The following is a 19,580-nucleotide window of genomic DNA, read 5'->3' on the forward strand; positions in this document are numbered from 1 at the left end:
GGTCTGTCCCGGGCTCCCCTGACCATGCCATGCCCCTTAGGGTGACAGGGTGGGATGTGCAGGTGCGGTCTTGAGAGAGGCACCCACATTTGGAGGGGGCACAGATATGGGTTTGGGAACTTAGAATTGGTGGGATGCACCTGCCTGCTTCGGCCAGGGTCGGGATGTGGGGAGGAGGCCTGAGTGAAGGCAGGCAGAAGCCTCGTGCCCTCACCACCCCCGCCCGGGTTCACACTGGCAGACAGGTGTGCCAAGAGGAAGCTGCTCTTGGAGCTGCTCCCCGGCTCGCCAGTGATGGCTGGCAGGTCTTGGTTTCCCCATCGGGAAGAGTGGAGTCGGGAGAGCGTAAATTTATTTCCTGGACCTGGTCCAGGCGGTGATGGGTGGGGGAGGTGCTTCTGGGCTGTCTGCGTGGACTTGTCCTCCCCGTCTCTAGAATCCCAGGGGAAAGGCCTTGAGGTCAGAGGTCTGGCTCCTTGTTGAGGGTGGCAGCCCCTCGCTGACCACTTGTTTGTTCTCAAAGGTGCCAGTGGGAGTGGTGAAGCCCATGGGGCGGTAATGGGGGTCACAGTTGACTCCGGGGAGTAGGTTGGCCGCTCTGCCATGCCAGGCCTGACGTTCCCTGCGCCTTCCTGCCCACCTGATCCGTTCCATTTTCTCTCCGTTTTTACCACCAACTTTTGTGGGCTGCCCCGCCACCTGCTTCTCTGGCTTTTCCCCTGCCTGCCTCTGCCTCCTCGCTGTCCACGTGTCTCCCATCCCCATCCCCAGCCTGTCGCCTCTGTCTCTGCATCCCTGCCCCTCCGAGCCTCCCCTCTCACCAGGCCCACATTTATCATCCCTACAGCCGTGTTTAGAGGGAAAAAGGGAGTGTCAGGGAATGTGATAGGATCCAATTAAATTCCTGCAGATAAAATAATGATGAATTGCTCAGGGGACTGAATGGAGGTCCTGGGTTGCGGAAAGTGGGACATTGCTGCGAACGTTGGCCCTGGGCTCCCAGGGGAGGGCCGCTCAGGAGCCTGCTCAGCCTGGGAGGTGAGGGGCAGAGCCTCACTCACCGTGCTTCCCGGGAGCCCCTGCACTGAACACGGGACACACGCCTCACACCTCAGGGCAGAGGAGGAGACCCAGGGTCACTGAGCACCCGATGTGTATCCAAGGGGCCCAGCGGGGAAGTCCCAGTTTCCTGGCAATGCTGACCACAGGGTCTAGAGGGGAGGCCACCCCGGAGAGTGTCCCTTGCGTGGCTGCTGGCCAAGGAGGCTGGCTGGGGGCAGTTTGTGGCTGCCAGGAAGGAGGCTGGTGTGCTAGATGGCAGCAGGGCGTGCAGCAGAGGCTCAGCCTCCTGTGCTCACTGTGGACAGCTGGTTCTGTGGGGCGTCCAGCTCCCAATTGGAAATGCCAGTTGCTCCAGATTTAAGTTCCTAGACCCTGCCTGCCAGGCCCACCCCAAGTGGCCCGCCCAAAGGTGTGGCTGGGAGGGACCCACAGGCCTTCACCCCACGCCACTGCCCATGGCAGTGGCCTGTGATTGTGCCACACGGCTGACCACTGTGTCTGCTCCACAGTACTCCTATGAGGGCAATGACATTAGCGACCTGCCCGTGAACCTGTCCGTGGTGTGGAATGGCAACTTCGTCATTGACAACCCCCAGAACATCCAGGGTGAGCTGGACGCGGTGGCCCTGGGGGGTGGGGCGGGGGTGGGCGGAGCTGACCGTGTTCCTCCCGCAGCCCACCTCTACAAGTGCCCAGCCCTACGGGAGAGCTGCGGCCTCTGCCTCAAGGCCGACCCTCGCTTCGAGTGCGGCTGGTGCGTGGCCGAGCGCCGCTGCTCCCTGCGCCCTCACTGCCCTGCCGACTCCCCCGCGGCCTGGATGCACGCCCGCCACGGCAGCAGCCGCTGTGCTGACCCCAAGATCCTTAAGGTAGGCAGGACTCCTGGGCCACAGGGAGGGGCTCGCTGCACTCCCAGCACAGAATGGCCCTTGCTGGGGGCCGGTGCCCATGTCGCAGCCTCCGCCTCCCCACAGCTGTCCCCGGAGACGGGCCCGCGGCAAGGAGGCACGCGGCTCACCATCACGGGCGAGAACCTGGGCCTGCGCTTCGAGGACGTGCGTCTGGGCGTGCGCGTGGGCAAGGTGCTGTGCAGCCCTGTGGAGAGCGAGTACATCAGCGCCGAGCAGTGAGTGTGGTCCGGGCGGAGTGGACGGGTGGCCCTGCGCTGGCCCCACACAGCCCTGAAACCCGCCTGGTGTCCCACAGGATCGTCTGTGAGATCGGGGACGCCAGCTCGGTGCGGGCCCACGACGCCCTGGTGGAAGTGTGCGTGAGGGACTGCTCCCCCCACTACCGGGCCCTGTCGCCCAAGCGCTTCACCTTCGTGGTAAGCCCCCTCCCACCCAGCCCGTCGCCTGTCCTCTCCAGGTGGCCGAGGGGGTCTGTGGGGCCTCATCTGCCCAGGGCCCGGCCCGGCCCAAAGGCCACCCCGTCGTGGGCTTGGCGGCGTCCTCCCTCCTTGGCCTGCCTCGCATCTTTCCCCTCCCTCCGCAGCTCTGTGACCCGACGTCAGCTCCCCAGGCCCCTGTGGCCTGTGCGCGACCCAGGGGCATGGGTGGGTCTCAGCTGGAGAGGCAGGCAGGCCGCTGGCCAGAGCGGCAGGCCTTCCCCGGGTCCAGCACAGCCTTCTTCCGTAGACGCCAACCTTCTACCGCGTGAGCCCTGCCCGCGGACCTCTGTCCGGGGGTACCTGGATTGGCATCGAGGGCAGCCACCTGAATGCAGGCAGTGACGTGGCTGTGTCTGTCGGCGGCCGGCCCTGCTCCTTCTCCTGGTACGGGGAGCAGACGGGAGGTGGGGGGCCAGGGGCACAGCCCGCCTTCCCCTGGTGTTGGTTGGTTCAGATGGCTGCGTGCCCCCCTCCTGTTGCCTGGGAAACGGGGGTGTGGATAACCTGGTTGGGGTGATCACTATGGAAACCTCCAGGCGGACAGGGTTACCATGGAGACGGGCTACCTCCAGAGTGGGAAGGGCAAGGCCCCGGTGGGTAGGTGGGGCCTGACCTGAGAGGCGGGCACCGTGGCCCTGTCCTGGAGGGCGGGGGGAATCCCTTGGGAACATAAGAAGTATTTAAAAAAAATTTTTAAGAAAGGAAAAAGAAATCTTAACAAAAGCCCCAAGGCTTGAAGTGGATAATTTTAGATTAGGGATGATAATGGAGCGGCCCTTTAAATATTTTCCTGCGGTAATTACCCGTTATCAGACTAATTATTGGTGTTTGCAGCCTTGCCGTGCAGAGCGGGCCTGGCGGCTGTGGGGCCTCCCAACTGTGGTTAAGGAGCTGAGGGGACAGGGCCCCAGGTGCAAGCAGTGACTGGCTGGCTGCCCCTGCGCCCCCCCATCCTGTCCCCTCCTTGCTGCCCCTGCGCCCCCCATCTTGCCCCTCCTTGTTATCCCAGTGCCCCCCATTCTTCCCCCTCCTTGCTATCCAGTGACCCCCATCCTGCCCTCTCTTTGCTGCCCCCGTCCCCCTGATCCTGCCCCCTCCTTGCTGCCCCCGTCCCCCCATCCTGCCCCCTCCTTGCTGCCCCCATCCCCCTCTCCTGGCCCCCTCATGCTGTCCCAGTGCCCCCCATCCTGGCCCCCTTGCTAGCTCATGGTCCGGGTCTGGGGCACCTTCCACATAGCAAGCTGAAGCCATGGGTGGGAAGGTTGGGGGCTCATGGGCTTCATCCCACTGCCATTTTGAGGCAGGTAGAACTGTGTTCCCCTTCCTACCTGTTTGAGGTGCCCACCTGGACTGAGCTCGTGCAAGTCAGGGTGCTGGCAGGTCTGCTCACTGATGTGGTAGGGGAGGCAGAAGCTATCGGGGTGACTTGGGGAGTAAGTGCAGCAGGGGAGGTGGCTGGCAGGTCAGGCTGAGCCTCAAGTGCCAAGCAGGCCAGTGCAGAGGGGCCAGGCCGGGGCTGGGACGAAGGGTAGGCACAGACCTGCGCCTGGCCCCTGAGGGGGAACGGGTAAAGTGAGGTGCCAGCCATCCTGTCGTGGGCCCCATTTTGTGGGGGGTAAGGCCCAGGGAGAGCCAGTGACTTGCCACCACCTCTTGTGATGCTTACTGGGGTCACCTAGAAGGTGAACTTGAGCGCTTGTACCCTCATTGTCCCACCCGGCCCCTCCAGGAGGAATTCCCGGGAGATCCGGTGCCTAACACCCCCTGGGCAGAGCCCGGGCAGTGCCCCCATCGTCATCAACATCAACCGTGCCCAGCTCACCAACCCTGAGGTGAAGTACAACTACACCGAGGACCCCACCATCCTGAAGATTGACCCCGAATGGAGCATCAACAGGTGGGGCCACCCCTGGCCTACCCGGAGCCCCAAGTTCCCCTCTGTCCCACGCTGTGCCGAATGTGGCATATTCACACAGCTGTGCACTCTGCTCCTCTGTGCCATCCTGCCACCCAGTCTTCCGCTGCAGCCCTCACCTGCCAGCCGTCCCAGGGGCAGGGGTGTGGCTGAGGTGCCAGTTGTGGGTCTGACCCAACCTGTTCTGCTGCGGCAGAGCTTTGTCCATGACCCCCATCTCCTCGTCTTCTAGCGGAGGCACCCTCCTGACGGTCACGGGCACCAACCTGGCCACGGTCCGAGAGCCCCGTATCCGGGCCAAGTACGGAGGCGTCGAGAGGGAGAATGTGAGTCCTCGTTGGCCCGTCCCTCACAGCTCTGTCTGCTGCAGCTGTGCTTAGAGCCCTCGGGAAGGTCGCCCGCCCGTCTGGCGGTGGGGGTCCGTGTGCAGACCCAGTGCCGGGCCACCCCACCTGCCCCAGGGCCCTGCTGGGTCCTGGGCCTGGGCTCTGTGGGGAGCACCAACCCAGTGGCCCATGTCTGTATCCCCAGAGTTGCCTGGTGTACAACGATACCACCATGGTGTGCCAGGCCCCATCTGTGGACAACCCTGCGCGCACCCCGCCCGAGCTGGGGGAGAGGCCAGATGAGCTGGGCTTTGTCATGGACGATGTGCGCGCCCTCCTGGTGCTCAACGCCTCCACCTTCGTCTACTACCCGGACCCCGTGCTGGAGCCGCTTAGCCCCACCGGCCTCCTGGAGCTGAAGCCCAGCTCCCCGCTCATTCTCAAGGTGGGGGAAGTCCTCCCAAGGTGGGCACGTATGTGGGTGGGCAGGGGTGGCAGGGCTCTCTGACTTACCCCAACCCCCACAGGGCCGGAACCTCTTGCCACCTGCACCTGGCAACTCTCGGCTCAACTACACGGTGCTCATCGGCTCCACACCCTGTGCCCTCACGGTGTCGGAGACGCAGCTGCTCTGCGAGTCACCCAACCTCACGGGGCAGCACAAGGTCACGGTGAGTCCTGGGCTTGATGATTCGCAGGCCAGCCCAGGCTCTCATCTCCTAGGCCCCTGCCACCTTTGACCTGCAGACCCTGCCTCATCCCGGACTACCCCGGCTGTGGGTCCACAGCCCAGATGGCCTCCAAGTCAGAGAGCCCAGCCCCCACGCAACCCTGAGCCTCGCCCAACGCTGGAGTCCTGTGGCGGGCCCGGCCCCTGCCCCGAACCCGTCTCCTGATCCCTGCTGATCACTCTGGGGCAGGGACAGGTGCTGTGGGGTCTTGGGGATTACAGGCCAGGGGTCTCCAGCGCTCCAAGTGGGTGTGGCGTCCCCTGAGTGTCCTGTCCCCCACCCACAGGTGCGGGCGGGTGGCTTCGAGTTCTCGCCAGGGATGCTGCAGGTGTACTCGGACAGCCTGCTGACCCTGCCAGCCATCGTGGGCATCGGTGGGGGTGGAGGCCTCCTGCTGCTGGTCATCGTGGCCGTGCTCATCGCCTACAAGCGCAAGTCCCGGGATGCGGACCGCACGCTTAAGCGGCTGCAGCTGCAGATGGACAACCTGGAGTCCCGCGTGGCCCTCGAGTGCAAGGAAGGTCTGTTTGGCTGCAGGGAGGGGGGCTCAGGGATGATGGGGTGCGAGGGTCCCTGTGGCTGGCCCTATCCCACCTGCCGCCACCACTTAGTCCAGAATGTTCCCGATGGCCTTGACATGCTTAGGCTGTGGGCGGGACCCAGGCAGGGACCTGGATGGGCCCTGGGACACAAGGGTGGAGTGTCATCCGCGGTGGCCTCAGGGCTGTGTGGAGCCCACAGGGCAGGGAGAGCACACGCGGGCAGGTGCATGGGTGGTGGGTGTGGCCGAGGAGGGCCCTTCTCCAGCGCCGCAGCACACAGATCTCAGCCTGCGCCAGCCTTGGTTCTCCAACCCTGTCTCGGGGGGGTCAGGCTACAGCCCGTGCCTCTGAGGCAGGCGGCTCACGTCTTCTGTGACCCTGGGTGGGAGTGTGGGAATCAGCTTAGTCCCGCGTGTGCCAGCCCGTGGATGCGGCCCCCAGGGGCTCTGTTCCATGGTCCAGGTGCTCTCGCCCTGTGGTGGCAAGGTGGAAGTTCAGCTTCCCTGATGAGCTCACTTTGGGCCAGACCCGGAGGCCCAGGCTGGAGGCCTGGACTGCACTTGAGCCCTTGAGGTGTGAGTGGGCCAGCTCCTGTGTGTGTGGTGGGTGCAGTGGGCGGGACAGCAGCCTTAGCCTTGAGGGGGAAGTAAGCATCCAGATTCTGAGTGTAAGATGAGCCCACAGAGCTGGGGCCACACCCGCCACGCATGACCCTGGCTCGCTGTGCTGCTCCGGGCACCCCGTCTGAGGTCCGGGGCCTCACCAGGGTGAACAGAGCAGCACTGCACAGCAGTGGTTTGGTGTACCTGTTAGGTACCAGCCCTAACCCGGAGCGTACCGTGGATACTAACAGACGGCTGGGAGGCAGCTGCCAGGGTACTCCTGATTTGGGGATATGGAAATAGAAGTGCTGGCTGGGATTTGAAGCCCAGTGGGTATCTACTGCCTGGCAGCTTCCTGCCTGCAGTGGCCCATGTTAACCCCACTAGGCCTAGGGTCTTTGTTTTCTCGGGACCCTGACCATCTTAGAAGTGAAAGTCCTGTATCCCAGGTGCCTCCTCTGCCAGGCACACCCATGAACCCAGTGGGTAATCCTGGTGGGGCTGGGGGCGGGGAGGCAGATAGCCTGGGCAGGGCCAGAGGGGGGACCTCTGCAGGCTGGGCCTCCCACAGGAGATGACTGTCCACTGAGGCCAGTGTGCATATTGCCTTTATCTGCCAGAGAACATGGGGACACGGTGGCTGGCGGGCTTTCCAGGGCTGGCCAGGTGGAGATAACCAGACGCCTGGCAGCAGTGCCCAGAAGATGAAGGCCCTGACTTTTAATTACAATTGCCAGTCAGACCCAGAACCCGCCCAGTGTTCCTCTGGCTCCTGATCAGATAGCACATCCCTCTGGCTGCTGCCGGGCAATGCCCCACAGCTCCAGAATATTCAATCAGTGCCTACTCTTACCCTGCCTGCCTTTGTTTCTGGAAGAGGCAGAGTCACTGGAACATGGCAGATGATGTAAAAGGTTCCACTGACCTGAGCTATGCATGGGGTGGTGGGGACAGGGCAGGCTTGAGGAGAACTGCCCATCACCTCCCACCTCTGGCCACACCCTTTTCCTTCCCTTCCAGTCCCAGGTGGCTGAGCCAGAGCCACCAAGGCAGGCAGTGTGCACCCTAGGTGGCAAAAGGAGCTGGCACCCATAGTTACTTTGTCCCCAAATATTAATGTGAGGTCCAGGAGATCCCTGTCAGCCTGGTCTTGGTCCGAGTCCCAGTCTTTAGCCTGCTCTTGTCCTGGTTAATCTTGCAAGGACCCACTGAGACAAGGTTCTTATCCCCATGTTAGTTCTGGCGAAACCAAGTACAGGCAGACAGAGTTGTTTTTTTTTTAAGGTGATCCAGCCAGCAAGTGGCAGAGCAGGGTTTGAGCCTGGCCCAAGTGTGGGAGGGCATGGGTACCAGCGAGAGGCTGCACTGACCCCACCTTTGGCCACAGCCTTTGCAGAGCTACAGACAGACATCCATGAACTGACCAATGATCTGGACGGTGCTGGCATCCCCTTCCTTGATTACCGAACATATGCCATGCGGGTGCTCTTCCCCGGGATTGAGGACCACCCGGTGCTCAAGGAGATGGAGGTGGGCTGCTATCTGGGGCCTCTACCCGTGGGGCTCCTTGTGTGCTGGTGGGCAACCAGAAGGTCCTGGGGGGACTCCCAAGTCTGCAGGCTCAGGACTCAGCTGAGTGGGGAGGGGCTATGGGAGGCATGGCTCTTGGCAGCGGCAGGGCAGAGGGCCTGGAGGGGATTTGGGCTGGGGGCCCGGCCTCACCCAGTCGTTTACATACATTTCCCTGGGCTCAATAGTCCATTGATTGCCATCTGCCACCCACCAGTCATAGTCCTGAACTTCCCTGGGCAGGTGGCTATGCTGTGCATGCTGGGTCGTGGGGGTACCCAGCTGGAGTTTGCGTGGCTGTTTGGGGTGGGAGCATGTAGCTGATGCAGCATGGAGACTCTGGCTTTGGCTGTGTAGATGTCGGCAGCACCCAGGCTGTTGGCACAGCTATGCTGGGGGAAATGGGCTGCCCCCAAGTTTTCAAGGCCCCTCAGTGCCAGGCCAGGAGCCCAGTCCCCAGCTGAGAACAGCCAAGGTCTCCGTAAAGTTGGATTTGACGTGCTGTCCAGCCTGGGGCATCACTGCCCTGCAAGCCTCGGATGTTAGGGAGCTCACTCCCCCGTGGGCACCAGTGGTATGACATTCCCTCTCGAACTAGACCTAGCGGGTCTTCCTGTTGCTCTGGCTTGGGCCCAGAGCATTGCCTAGGATTGGTGCCAAGTCTGGGTCTCCCTGTTTCCCCCTGTTGGGTCTCTTTCCTGGTGTTGCCATCTGTTCTGACTGCTCTCCTAGCTCTGGCTGTGTGTTTTACCAGAGGCTTGTCACTTGGCTACTGGGCTGAGGGCCAGGTGTCTCTGGCAGTCTCTGCCACAGCCAGGTCAGAAACCTCCTGCCCTCACAAGCCTTGATGTGGGTGAGAACAGGGCACTGGAGCCAGCTGTGCCTGCATTCCACTCCCATGGTGTTTGGCCCTGAACAAGCCTCTTTCCCTCTCTGGACTTCAGTGTCTTCCCCCGTAAAATGGGGAGGTGCTCTCTGTATTGCTCGTTGTGGTGAGGGTAGAGTGAGACATTGGGGCTGCCCAGGTGAGGGCATTGAGACAGGCTGTTTCTGAGCTACTTGGACCAGACCGTGGGGACCACCAGTCTCGGGGTTTGGCCACAGGAGGGTAGCAAGAACAGGCCCTCGTTCTGTGCACCTACCAAGTCCCTGTTCTCTACCTGTGGGGGGCTTGTCAGGCCGCTACCAGGCCACATCCATTCAGCTGAGGATATTTGAGTCCTGGGGATCTGTCCAGGTAACATGTCACCCATTTCTCCCAAACCTTCCCTCTGGCATTACCTGCTCGAGTACACCAGGTCCGGACAGCGTCTCAGCTAGAAGGCCTGCCCCCCCACCTCATCCTTTTGGGATGGATGGTCTGAGCAGACTCGTGTTCCCCACCAGGTGCAGGCCAATGTGGAGAAATCGCTGACACTGTTCGGGCAGCTGCTGACCAAGAAGCACTTCCTGCTGACCTTCATCCGTACTCTGGAGGCCCAGCGCAGCTTCTCCATGCGCGACCGTGGGAACGTGGCCTCGCTCATCATGACGGCCCTGCAGGGTGAGATGGAGTATGCCACGGGCGTGCTCAAGCAGCTGCTGTCTGACCTCATTGAGAAGAACCTGGAGAGCAAGAACCACCCCAAACTGCTGCTGCGAAGGTGAGCCTGCTGCTTAGGCGGCCTGCGTCTCCCAGCTGCAGAGTAGAGGCCCTGCTGACTGCCAAGCCCAGAGGTGCTGCTGTTATGCAGTGGGGTACGCCCCGGCTTCCTCAGCACTGGAGACTGGTAGTGGGAACCCACTCTGGGCTCAGGAACCCCACTCTGAGGCATACTTCATCTGGGCCCATGGATGCCAGGCCCACATTGTCTCACTCAGAAGCCTGCCCTGGAGCCCATGAAAATCGCTAGTTGACTGACGCCCCTGAGGCCTGATGTTGCATGGCGCAGGAGGTGGGCATGGTGGGGCACTGGTGATGGGAGCTGTGATACCTTTGCCTGTGTCATGTCCCCAGGACGGAGTCAGTGGCAGAGAAGATGCTGACCAATTGGTTCACCTTCCTTTTGTACAAGTTCCTCAAGGTAGGTGGCAGCGGGAGAGACACTGTCTGGAGGGTGTTGGGGGCAGGTGAACAGGTGTGAGGGAGATGCTGCACCTTGAGCAAAGTGTCGTGGTCACCTTTGCAGTCCAAACGTGGATACCTGCCACACCCTTTTGGACCCCTGTGTAATGTTCTACAGTGTGGGTGCTGCACGGTGGTCTGTCGCCCTGCTGATGGGTGTCAGGAGACCTCTTTGCCATCAGTGTTGCAGCCAACATTCTGATCTGTTTTTGTTACCTTTGTTGCTGCATTAACACTGAGTGGACCTCCAAGGCCGTCGCAGGTGATTCGGCGCGCTCACTTTTAATATGCTGCCGAGTTGTCCTGTAACAGAGGTTGCACTGCTTTGGTGATTGAGGCTCTGGCTTCCTCAGGCCTTGGGTAGCTCTTGCTTTATCAGTCTTTTTCATCTTTGCCAACTTGGCAACTTGATAGCTTATTGCTTTAGTTGGTATTTCTTTAACAAGTTGAACATCTTTTTATGTGTTTGATTGGCCTCTTATTTTTTTGGTGAATTGTATATTTCTATCCTTTGCCAATTTTTATAGGAGGTTTGTTTTTTTTTTTAACATATACTCTTTCCATCTTTTTGATTCCAGCGTTATGCTGAGAAGTGGCGTGAGGTAGGGACCTCGCTAGACGATTGTCCCCCCAAAGGGAAAAGCACCACCCCTCACATTATTTATCAAACAACTTGGATATCTTTTTACTTGAGAAGAGGATCTTTTAATTTTGCAGTTTCAACATATTACCTATTTACATAAAACATTTACCAGGCAGTTTCTGCACATTAGCCGCTGAGGCTGGGAAGCATCTGAGGTCATCCTTTCCCCCTTGCTATGCACTCCAGTGAGGACCGGGAAGGGAAAGATTGGGCGAGTTCCCAGTCTGGCCCTTCCAGTCCCTTGTCTCGGCTTCCCACCATCTGAGTAGGTCTCATAGGAGCAAGTGGGAGTCTGCTGGCAGAGCCAGCGCCAATACCTCTCTTGGTCTGAACCACCTTTGAGGACATTTTAGCTTCCAAAGGCGGAGTGTACAGGTAGTTGTATCTGACTTCAAATCCTGGCTTCTGGTTGTTTGCTCTATAATCTTGAGCCAATAACCTTACACCTTTGACCTTCAGAGACACTCCTTTCTCTTCTCTGAAGTGCACCCCAGGTACCTGGGGCAGGCATGCGCTTTGTCCTCCAGCCTCTCTCCGCAGAGGGCGTTTGCAGAAAGAGAGGCAGCTATTAATGGCTCTGCATCCCCATCCACACCCCCTTCTCTCCTCCTTCCTGGCTGACTTAATGAAGCCAAGTTTGCAAATGAAACATAATTCCAAAGACAGGCGTGTTGTTGGAGGGCCTTGGGATGATCTATGCTGCGGCCGCTCCTTAGCAGCTGTCTCTTTAATTACCGCAGACACTAACAAGGAGCCAGAAGCATCTGCTGGGGCCGAGCTGCTGTTTTTGTGTCAGGGGCCGGGTGGGAGCCGGGCGGAGGCGGGTGGCCAGCCTGCCGTTCGCTTGGGGCACACTCCCCCCGAACAGCCTCAGGCAGCCCAGACGAGGCTCCGGCTGGACCCACTGGTTCTGGGGTGCAAGCCCAACCACACAGCCGGCGGCTCTCGGAGCTGGCAGGCCAGACGAGCTCTGGGTGCTGTTTGTTCTTCACTTCGCTCTATGACATGAGCCTTCCCTTCCATGGCTGTTTCTGTCCCACCCCTGGCACTCGGCGCTGGGCAGTGTCTTGCAGCCTCTGGCATGCACAGGACCCATGCCGGGCGTGGGGATGTGCTGTGCGGGAGCCGGGTGTGCTGTGGCCTCGGGTAGCTTCCACTCCAGGAGGAGACGCAACAACGTGATCACGACTCTCAGGGGCCACACGTGTCCAGGAGGGCAGCAGGGCCTGTGGCGTTGGCCCGTGGTCAGGGAGAGCCTTCTGAGGAGACGCATTGATTTGAGTCTGGGAGGGACCTTGAAGACCTGAGGGAGATATGTGGTTGGAAGGACAGCCAGCACCGCGAGCCTGGGGTGGCAGGAGGAGCAGGAAGTGGCCTTTGTGGCTATGGTGTGGGGAGGTAACTGGAGGGTGAGTAGTGACTGGCAGAGGCAGAGCAGGCCCTCACTGCGGGCCCAGATGACTGCCCCGGCTAGCCCCCTGAGCCCGACTGGCACTGGGTTGTGGGCCCTGTGCCTCTTGCTACTCCCTCGGGTGCATGCGCTGCACCCTTGATCGGATCTGCTAAAGGCTCGACCACAGGGGATGGTCCCAGCCAGGGGGCCCAGTACTCAACAGGTCAGGCCACGCTTGTGTGTGGGTCGTGGGCTCATCCTGAGCCAGCGCCAGTGAGTGGGGTGTTGGGGCATCAGCAGGGTGGAGTGACCGGCCTTGGTCTTCCTTGGTGCAAACCCCACATGGTCTCTGATATGCTCGCCGCCCTCCTGTTCCGGCTGCATTCAGCATCTCCACGTGCGTGCTCACGGGACGGCAGGTCTGTCGTTGAACTTTCTCTCTGGCGTAGGTCTTGTTTGGACTTTGGCGCCAGGGTTCAGCCTCCCTTCTGTGAATAGCTGGAGAGCGTCGCTTGTGTGCGGGAATGGTGTAGACTCTCTGGGAAGGGGGCAGGGGCGCGGGAGCCCGTCCGACCCTGCCCTCCTGTCTGCAGGAGTGCGCGGGGGAGCCGCTCTTCATGCTGTACTGCGCCATCAAGCAGCAGATGGAGAAGGGCCCCATCGACGCCATCACGGGAGAGGCTCGCTACTCGCTGAGCGAGGACAAGCTCATCCGGCAGCAGATCGACTACAAGACGCTGGTGAGCGCGGGTGCCCGGCCCCTCTTGCCCCACCCCTTGGGGCTCCCTGGCGCCCACCCGGGAGAGGTGGGGACTGATAGTACCACCCCTCCTTTCTGCAGACTCTGAACTGCGTGAACCCTGAGAACGAGAACGCACCGGAGGTGCCAGTGAAGGGACTGAACTGCGACACGGTGACGCAGGTCAAGGAGAAGCTGCTGGACGCTGTGTACAAGGGCGTGCCCTACTCCCAGCGACCCAAGGCTGGGGACATGGACCTGGGTGAGCTGACTGGCAGTCTGGTCACGCTGGGGCTTCTGAGTGGTGGCCAGTGTGTGCCAAGGCCCGAGGCAGAGGGGCGGCACCAGGGCACCTGTCTGGGGGAAAGTCTAGGCAGGGCTTCCCATTCCAGACCAGGCACTGGGTGCTGATCTGGAGAGTATTAGGATCCACAGGGAGTAGGAGAGATTAAGGGGTGGGATGTGGTGGAGCTGGGCTCCCCAAATCTCCTAGCTGGGTGGGGGAAGGTGGGGGAGAGGGTGGAAGCAGGAATGGAGCTTAGCTGCTGTGCTGTCCAGATGTGAGGCAGAGTGAGGAGTGGGTTCTCCCAACTCTGGAGGTGGGTGGGCCATCAGAATTCAAGGCAGAGGGGCTCTTGTTCATGAGTTAGACAATTTAGGGGGCCCTATCGAGCTAGGAAGACCCAAAAGAGCAGGAGTAGGTCGAGTAGGGTAGAAGGGGCTGGAGAGGCCACCGTATTGCGGAGTTGGGCCCAGAACTCCAGAAGGCAGGAGAGCCATAGGGGCTGGACTGCCTGGGGTGGTGGCATGGCCGCTTCTGCAGGTGGAGGAGCAGGTTTCAACTGCGAGGGCTCAAGGGCTCGAGCTTCCTGCTCTGAGCCAGAACCGGAGCTGCCTGGAGGGCCGGAGGAGCCAGACCAGGCCCTTCATTATTCTCCAGGTCCAAGGTCCTTCGCTAAGTGCCCCCAGGCTCCCGGGCCTCTTTGGTCCTGCCTTACCCTCCTGCCACTAGAGTCTGGCCATCAGGAAGAGGGCAGGTCTGGAAACAAGGGCAGCGGTGGCATCTGCATGGGTGGCCATCCCTCCAGTGCTCCCCTTCCCCGCAGAATGGCGCCAGGGCCGCATGGCACGCATCATCCTGCAGGACGAGGACGTCACCACCAAGATCGACAATGACTGGAAGAGGCTGAACACGCTGGCTCACTACCAGGTGACCTGAGTCCTCCCGACCCTCCCGCCTTAAGGTTCCAGAGCTGCATGGGAGCCCTGTGCAGCCCCCCAGGAAGGTGGTAAATGTCAGGGAGAAAAGGAGACGAGGTCACAGGTGTGACCGCCTCAGGTCCTGCACTGGGTCCATCAGGCCACCCCCACAGCCCTGGAGGTGCGCCGATGGGGAAACTAAGGCTCAGAGTCCCGAGGTGGCTGACCTCCAGGCACAGAACCAGAAAAGGCTGGGGGTGTCACCTGGGCCCCCAATGGTCGGTCATGCATGTCCTGGCTCCCCGCCCTCAGGTGACGGACGGGTCTTCAGTGGCGCTGGTGCCTAAGCAGACGTCTGCCTATAACATCTCCAACTCCTCCACCTTCACCAAGTCCCTCAGCAGATATGGTAAGGGCCGGGACTGGGTGGGGTGCAGGCAAGGCCCGCCAGCCTGGGGATGCCTCCTTACGAAGGCTGGGAGGGGGTTTTGTCGCAGTCTGTCACTCGGAGACTTGGCCTCCCCTTGAATTGGGGGCTGCGCCTCCCCCGCAGCACCTACCAACTCAGGGGTCATTCACGCCGTCTCCCTGGGGTGGCTACCCCGACGACCCGGGAGGTGTGGCGGACGACCCCAAGTTCGGAAGAGGAAATAGGCTGGGCACCGAGACGGCCTGGCGGGCCTCCGGCCAGGGCTGGGGCGGGCGTGGTGCTAGAGGCCTGGCCTCTGACGGGCACGGTACCTGCAGAGAGCATGCTGCGCACGGCCAGCAGCCCTGACAGCCTGCGCTCACGCACGCCCATGATCACACCCGACCTGGAGAGTGGCACCAAGCTGTGGCACCTGGTGAAGAACCACGACCACCTGGACCAGCGGGAGGGTGACCGTGGCAGTAAGATGGTCTCGGAGATCTACCTGACGCGGCTGCTGGCCACCAAGGTAAACGCGCAGGTGGTGGGGACATGGGGGTGCCGGACCCAGCTGCCGAAAGTCAAGCTCGGAGCAGGCACCTCACCCTCACCCTCATGCTGCCGCCACCCTGTGCCCTGGTGCCACCAGCAGCCACAGGTGGTGAAGAGGGCGCCAGGGCCACCCCTGGAGCTCTGTGCCCTTGCCTGCCCACAGGGCACACTGCAGAAGTTCGTGGACGACCTGTTTGAGACCATCTTCAGCACAGCGCACCGCGGCTCAGCCCTGCCGCTGGCCATCAAGTACATGTTTGACTTCCTGGACGAGCAGGCCGACCAGCATCAGATCCATGACTCTGACGTGCGCCATACCTGGAAGAGCAACTGGTACCTGCAGGGTGGGGCGCCAGCGTGGGGAGGGCCCCAGTGGGCATTCAGCCTCACTCCAAGCAGGCATGGCGGGGCGCAGCTGCTGCAGGAGGCCGTCACTGGCCTGTGGTAGAGGGGCCCATCTTGAGGGGGGTTCACTGTCTCCCTGGGGGGCCATCCCCTCTCTGTGTGGGTCTTTCCTACTCACCCATCAGGCAGCCTCGGTTCCCCTGTCCGGACCTGGGCAAAGCTCATGCTCTGAACTGCATGACCCTCGTTTGGCATGTGCGGCGGGTGTGTGTTGCCCACGTGCACCTGTGTCTGCCCTGAGCCCTGATGGCACTCCCTGGGCGTGGGGGTGGCATTATCCAGGTCAGCACCATCCAAGGGATTCTGCAGTGGCTGGTGTTGTAGATCTGTTCTAGGTGGCTGCCAGCCACGTGTAGCTTCTGACATGGGACACATGACTAGCTTCTGACATGGGACACATGACTGCAAATCTGAATGTTTAACTGCGTGGAATTTTGCTTCTTTGAAATGTAACACTGACGTGTGATGACGGCTGCAGGATGGCCCAGCTGGTGCCTGTCCTGGAGGGGCTGGTTGGGCACAGAAGTCAGCTGTGTAGGGCCATGGCCCCGGCCCCTTCCTGGGCTTGCTGGCTGGGCCTGTCTTGGCAGGAGCGTGAGTGAGCGGGTGGGGCTGAGTGAGCCCAGTGTGAGGGCCCTGGGTGATGTGCATCAGGCCTCAGAGGACGCTGGCCGTGTGTGGCAGACTCCTCTGTTGAGGGCATGCTCCTGGCCATGCTCACCATGTGTGACTATGTGGCCTTCCTGGAGGAGATGAGGGGTGGGTAACGTGACCCTGGCTGGGGGGCAGCAGACCCCTCACTTACTGAGAGTCCTCTCTGGGCCTCGGTGTCCGTGTCTGTGTGGAATTCCACGACGCCAGGGCCACTGGCCAGCCCTTCCTTTCCTGTGCTATCTGGAGGGACACCAAGGGCCTGTTTGACCATGCCCCGGGCCTGCCCCCACAGCCTGCCCCTGCGCTTTTGGGTGAACGTGATCAAGAACCCGCAGTTTGTGTTCGACATCCACAAGAGCAGCATCACAGACGCCTGCCTGTCGGTGGTGGCCCAGACCTTCATGGACTCCTGCTCCACGTCTGAGCACAAGCTGGGCAAGGACTCGCCCTCCAACAAGCTGCTCTACGCCAAGGACATCCCCAACTACAAGAGCTGGGTGGAGAGGTGGGCCTTGTGGGGCGCGTGGAGCCAGGTGTGTGGGGGCAGGGCATGCCGGGCCCCAGTTCACACACCGCCCTGCTGCTGGCTGCAGGTACTATGCTGACATCGCCAAGATGCCCGCCATCAGTGACCAGGACATGAGTGCGTATCTGGCTGAGCAATCTCGGCTGCACCTCAGCCAGTTCAACAGCATGAGCGCCTTGCACGAGATCTACTCCTACATCACCAAGTACAAGGATGAGGTGAGCACGTGTCCCTCATCCATGGCTGCCTGCACCACAGCCCCAAGCTGCCCCTGCTGCGCCTGGGGCTGCCCCTCCGCTCACACCTGGACCGGCCATGTACTCCCTGGGGCGGGAGACAGCCCTGTGTGCTGCCAGGTCTGTCAGGGCTGGGCTGCAGCCAGCCAGGGCGTGTGGGGAGCAGATGGCTTGGTGAGTGACTGTGCCCCGGGGGCTGGACAGAGTTTATCCGCCTGAGTGGACATCTGCAGGGCAGGGCCCCAACCCTCCCTTGCCCTGCTGCATCCTTTCTGCTGACTTGAAGTGAACCCATAGGAGGCCTTCTGGGCGCCTGTGTGCACTGAGCTGGTGGTCCCTGAGACACGGGAGGCAGGCGGGCTGACTGGCGGACAGGACTGGACAGGGCATTCAGGGCCGAGAGGCAGGTTGGGCGTGGCCAGTGCCAAGTCCCTGAGGAGTGTGAGCTGCAGGACTCAGAGGCTGAATCAAGCCATCTGGGAGGAGGTGGAGGTAGGGCTGGGACCAGCGTCCTGTCGCGGGGTGTGCAGGCCTCGGGGGCCCTGGACAGTTGGCAAGTGAGGCGGGGCCATCAAGGTTCAGAAATAAAGGCTTGATCGGACAGCCAGGTGCCATGGGTGAAGGGGCGCCGGTGGTGGCTGGGCTTAGGGGGTTTGAGGGGGTCAGGACTTGTCCGTCTACCTGAATGTGGGGTCGGACTCCAGACTTGTGACCAACTGACGGGCAGGTGGGGAAAGCTGTGAGTGGCCAGGTCTGGGGATCAGGAGTCCGGTTTGGACTTCTGTTTAAGTTTGAGGGGCGTGGAGCTTTGGGCTGTAGATGAGAGTGAGGGGTTGGCCACAGGATCTTCAGTTGGGATTGGAGGTGCCTGTCCTAGAGAGGCTGGCTCTAGAGGGGAGTCCAGAGCAGAGAAGGAGACCCTGAGCTTGGACCTAGAGGCATGGCTTAGCGCTTAGAGGCAGATGCTTAGCGCTGAGGACAAGCAGTTGACCTGGGGGGTCTGAAGCAGGAGAGACCAAACCTGCTGGCCTTGGGCTGACTAGGGGAGGGGTGGGGAGCTAGAGATGCCAGGGTGCTCCACTGCAGAGGGTGCAGAGAAACCAGTGTGCAGGGTGGAGGGATATAGCAGTGAGGGCCGCCCGTGGGCTTATGGGCCAGCAGGATGTGGGAATGAACAAGCCGTGTGCACAATGAGATTTGAGGGTGCTGGCGGTATTGGGGGGGATGAGTTTGGGGTGCTCTTGCTTCCTTGAAGGGCCCAGCAGTGGGCTGCAGTGCGGTCCTTGAGGGGTAGGCAAGGCCCCGCTCTGGGTGGCAGGGACTGGGAAAGAGCTGGCCAGGGCTGGCATTTGGGCCACAAGTGCAGGAACAGTGACCTGAGGACTCATCCTCCTCACTGGCATCCTGGGGTGGTCCAGGCCCCTCAACTAAGAATGGAAGGGGGCTGGAACCTGGCATCAGCTCTGCAGTCCCCACCGGCCACATCCGTGTCACTGCCCTGTGTGCCAGCCTCCAGCCCGCTGCAGTGGGCAGCCTCTGCCAGTCCTGACGCCCTGCCCTGCCCTGCAGATCCTCACAGCCCTGGAGAAAGATGAGCAGGCCCGGCGGCAGCGGCTGCGGAGCAAGCTGGAGCAGGTGGTGGACACGATGGCCCTGAGCAGCTGAGCCACCGGGCAGCGACTGTCCAGCGGGAGACTATCAAGAGGACCTGAGGAGGCGGCCTCTGACCACAGCCGTTGCTGGAGGTTCTTGGAGGCAGCTGCCCACCTGTGCCCCTCCCTTCCCGCCTGGCGGGGTCCTGGTTCTCGTTGGTGCGGTGAGGGTGCCTGTGGCACCCTCCCTGCCCGGAGCTGCTCACCACAGGACTAGGGGAGCCCAGGTACAGCTCGGGACCTTTGAAGGAGAATGGGGTGACTGCTGAGGAACTTGAGGGTTAGACCGGAGTCCTCTGGGAGGGGACACCAGTCTGGCCCGTCTCCTTGAGGCTGGGCTGCGGGGCCAGAGGGAGTCAGCAGGCCGCAGCCTCCCGGGCAGAATCTGAGGGCCGGGGTCTGGCTCGCAGCCGGTGGGGAGGCTGAATGCCCAGAGCTCTGCCAAGGCGCGCTGAAGTCGCTCTGGACCATCACCCGTTGCCTGCCACGTTGGGCACCCCACGCTCGCCGCTGCCGCCACCACCATCCTCCGATTCACCGCGTGCTCTCGCGGCCGAGGCCAGAGAGAAGCCCCCAGCTCCCTCCTATGGAGGGGCTGCAGGACGGCTCCGCTCGCAGCTCCAAGTGACTTCCAGAAGGACTCGGCGACTCCCCTTCTGTCCTCAGGGCTGTGCCTCTGGGAGCCGCTGGGCCCGGGGCTCCGAGTCATGAGCGCACGTTCCTGTTATTTATTCCCCACCCCCCTACTCCCAGGTCTGCGGGGCTCCGGGAGCCGCCTGACCACCTCCATCCTCTCCCCTCCTGCCTCTCTACTCTGTGTCCTGCTCTCACATCGCCTTCCGGTGGCTCCGGTGGGGCATCTCAGCAGTGTGCCAGCCCCAGGGACAACGGGACATCTGGGGACTGCTTTTGAGGGGGCATCCCTGCTGC

General features: G+C 61.6%; 1 protein-coding gene across 1 annotated transcript in view; it reads left to right on the forward strand.

The window, feature by feature from the left end:
• Positions 1-18,663, forward strand: part of PLXNA1 (plexin A1) — a gene marked incomplete at both ends in the record, with an annotated part of 35,890 nt that extends 17,227 nt beyond the window's left edge. The window contains 22 exons of the mRNA XM_084248021.1: positions 1,572-1,668; positions 1,738-1,931; positions 2,037-2,188; positions 2,269-2,389; positions 2,700-2,836; positions 4,182-4,349; positions 4,600-4,693; positions 4,899-5,138; positions 5,221-5,364; positions 5,711-5,945; positions 7,956-8,098; positions 9,524-9,780; positions 10,134-10,200; positions 12,871-13,017; positions 13,119-13,278; positions 14,123-14,226; positions 14,529-14,625; positions 14,964-15,154; positions 15,341-15,510; positions 16,529-16,741; positions 16,830-16,980; positions 18,568-18,663. Of these exons, the coding sequence (XP_084104147.1) occupies positions 1,572-1,668; positions 1,738-1,931; positions 2,037-2,188; positions 2,269-2,389; positions 2,700-2,836; positions 4,182-4,349; positions 4,600-4,693; positions 4,899-5,138; positions 5,221-5,364; positions 5,711-5,945; positions 7,956-8,098; positions 9,524-9,780; positions 10,134-10,200; positions 12,871-13,017; positions 13,119-13,278; positions 14,123-14,226; positions 14,529-14,625; positions 14,964-15,154; positions 15,341-15,510; positions 16,529-16,741; positions 16,830-16,980; positions 18,568-18,663 (3,378 nt within the window). The remainder of the gene's footprint in view (positions 1-1,571; positions 1,669-1,737; positions 1,932-2,036; positions 2,189-2,268; positions 2,390-2,699; positions 2,837-4,181; positions 4,350-4,599; positions 4,694-4,898; positions 5,139-5,220; positions 5,365-5,710; positions 5,946-7,955; positions 8,099-9,523; positions 9,781-10,133; positions 10,201-12,870; positions 13,018-13,118; positions 13,279-14,122; positions 14,227-14,528; positions 14,626-14,963; positions 15,155-15,340; positions 15,511-16,528; positions 16,742-16,829; positions 16,981-18,567) is intronic.
• Positions 18,664-19,580: the final 917 nt, after the last annotated feature.

Source organism: Talpa europaea (genome assembly GCF_964194135.1).
Source record: "Talpa europaea genome assembly, chromosome: 11".
Taxonomy (NCBI): domain Eukaryota; kingdom Metazoa; phylum Chordata; class Mammalia; order Eulipotyphla; family Talpidae; genus Talpa; species Talpa europaea.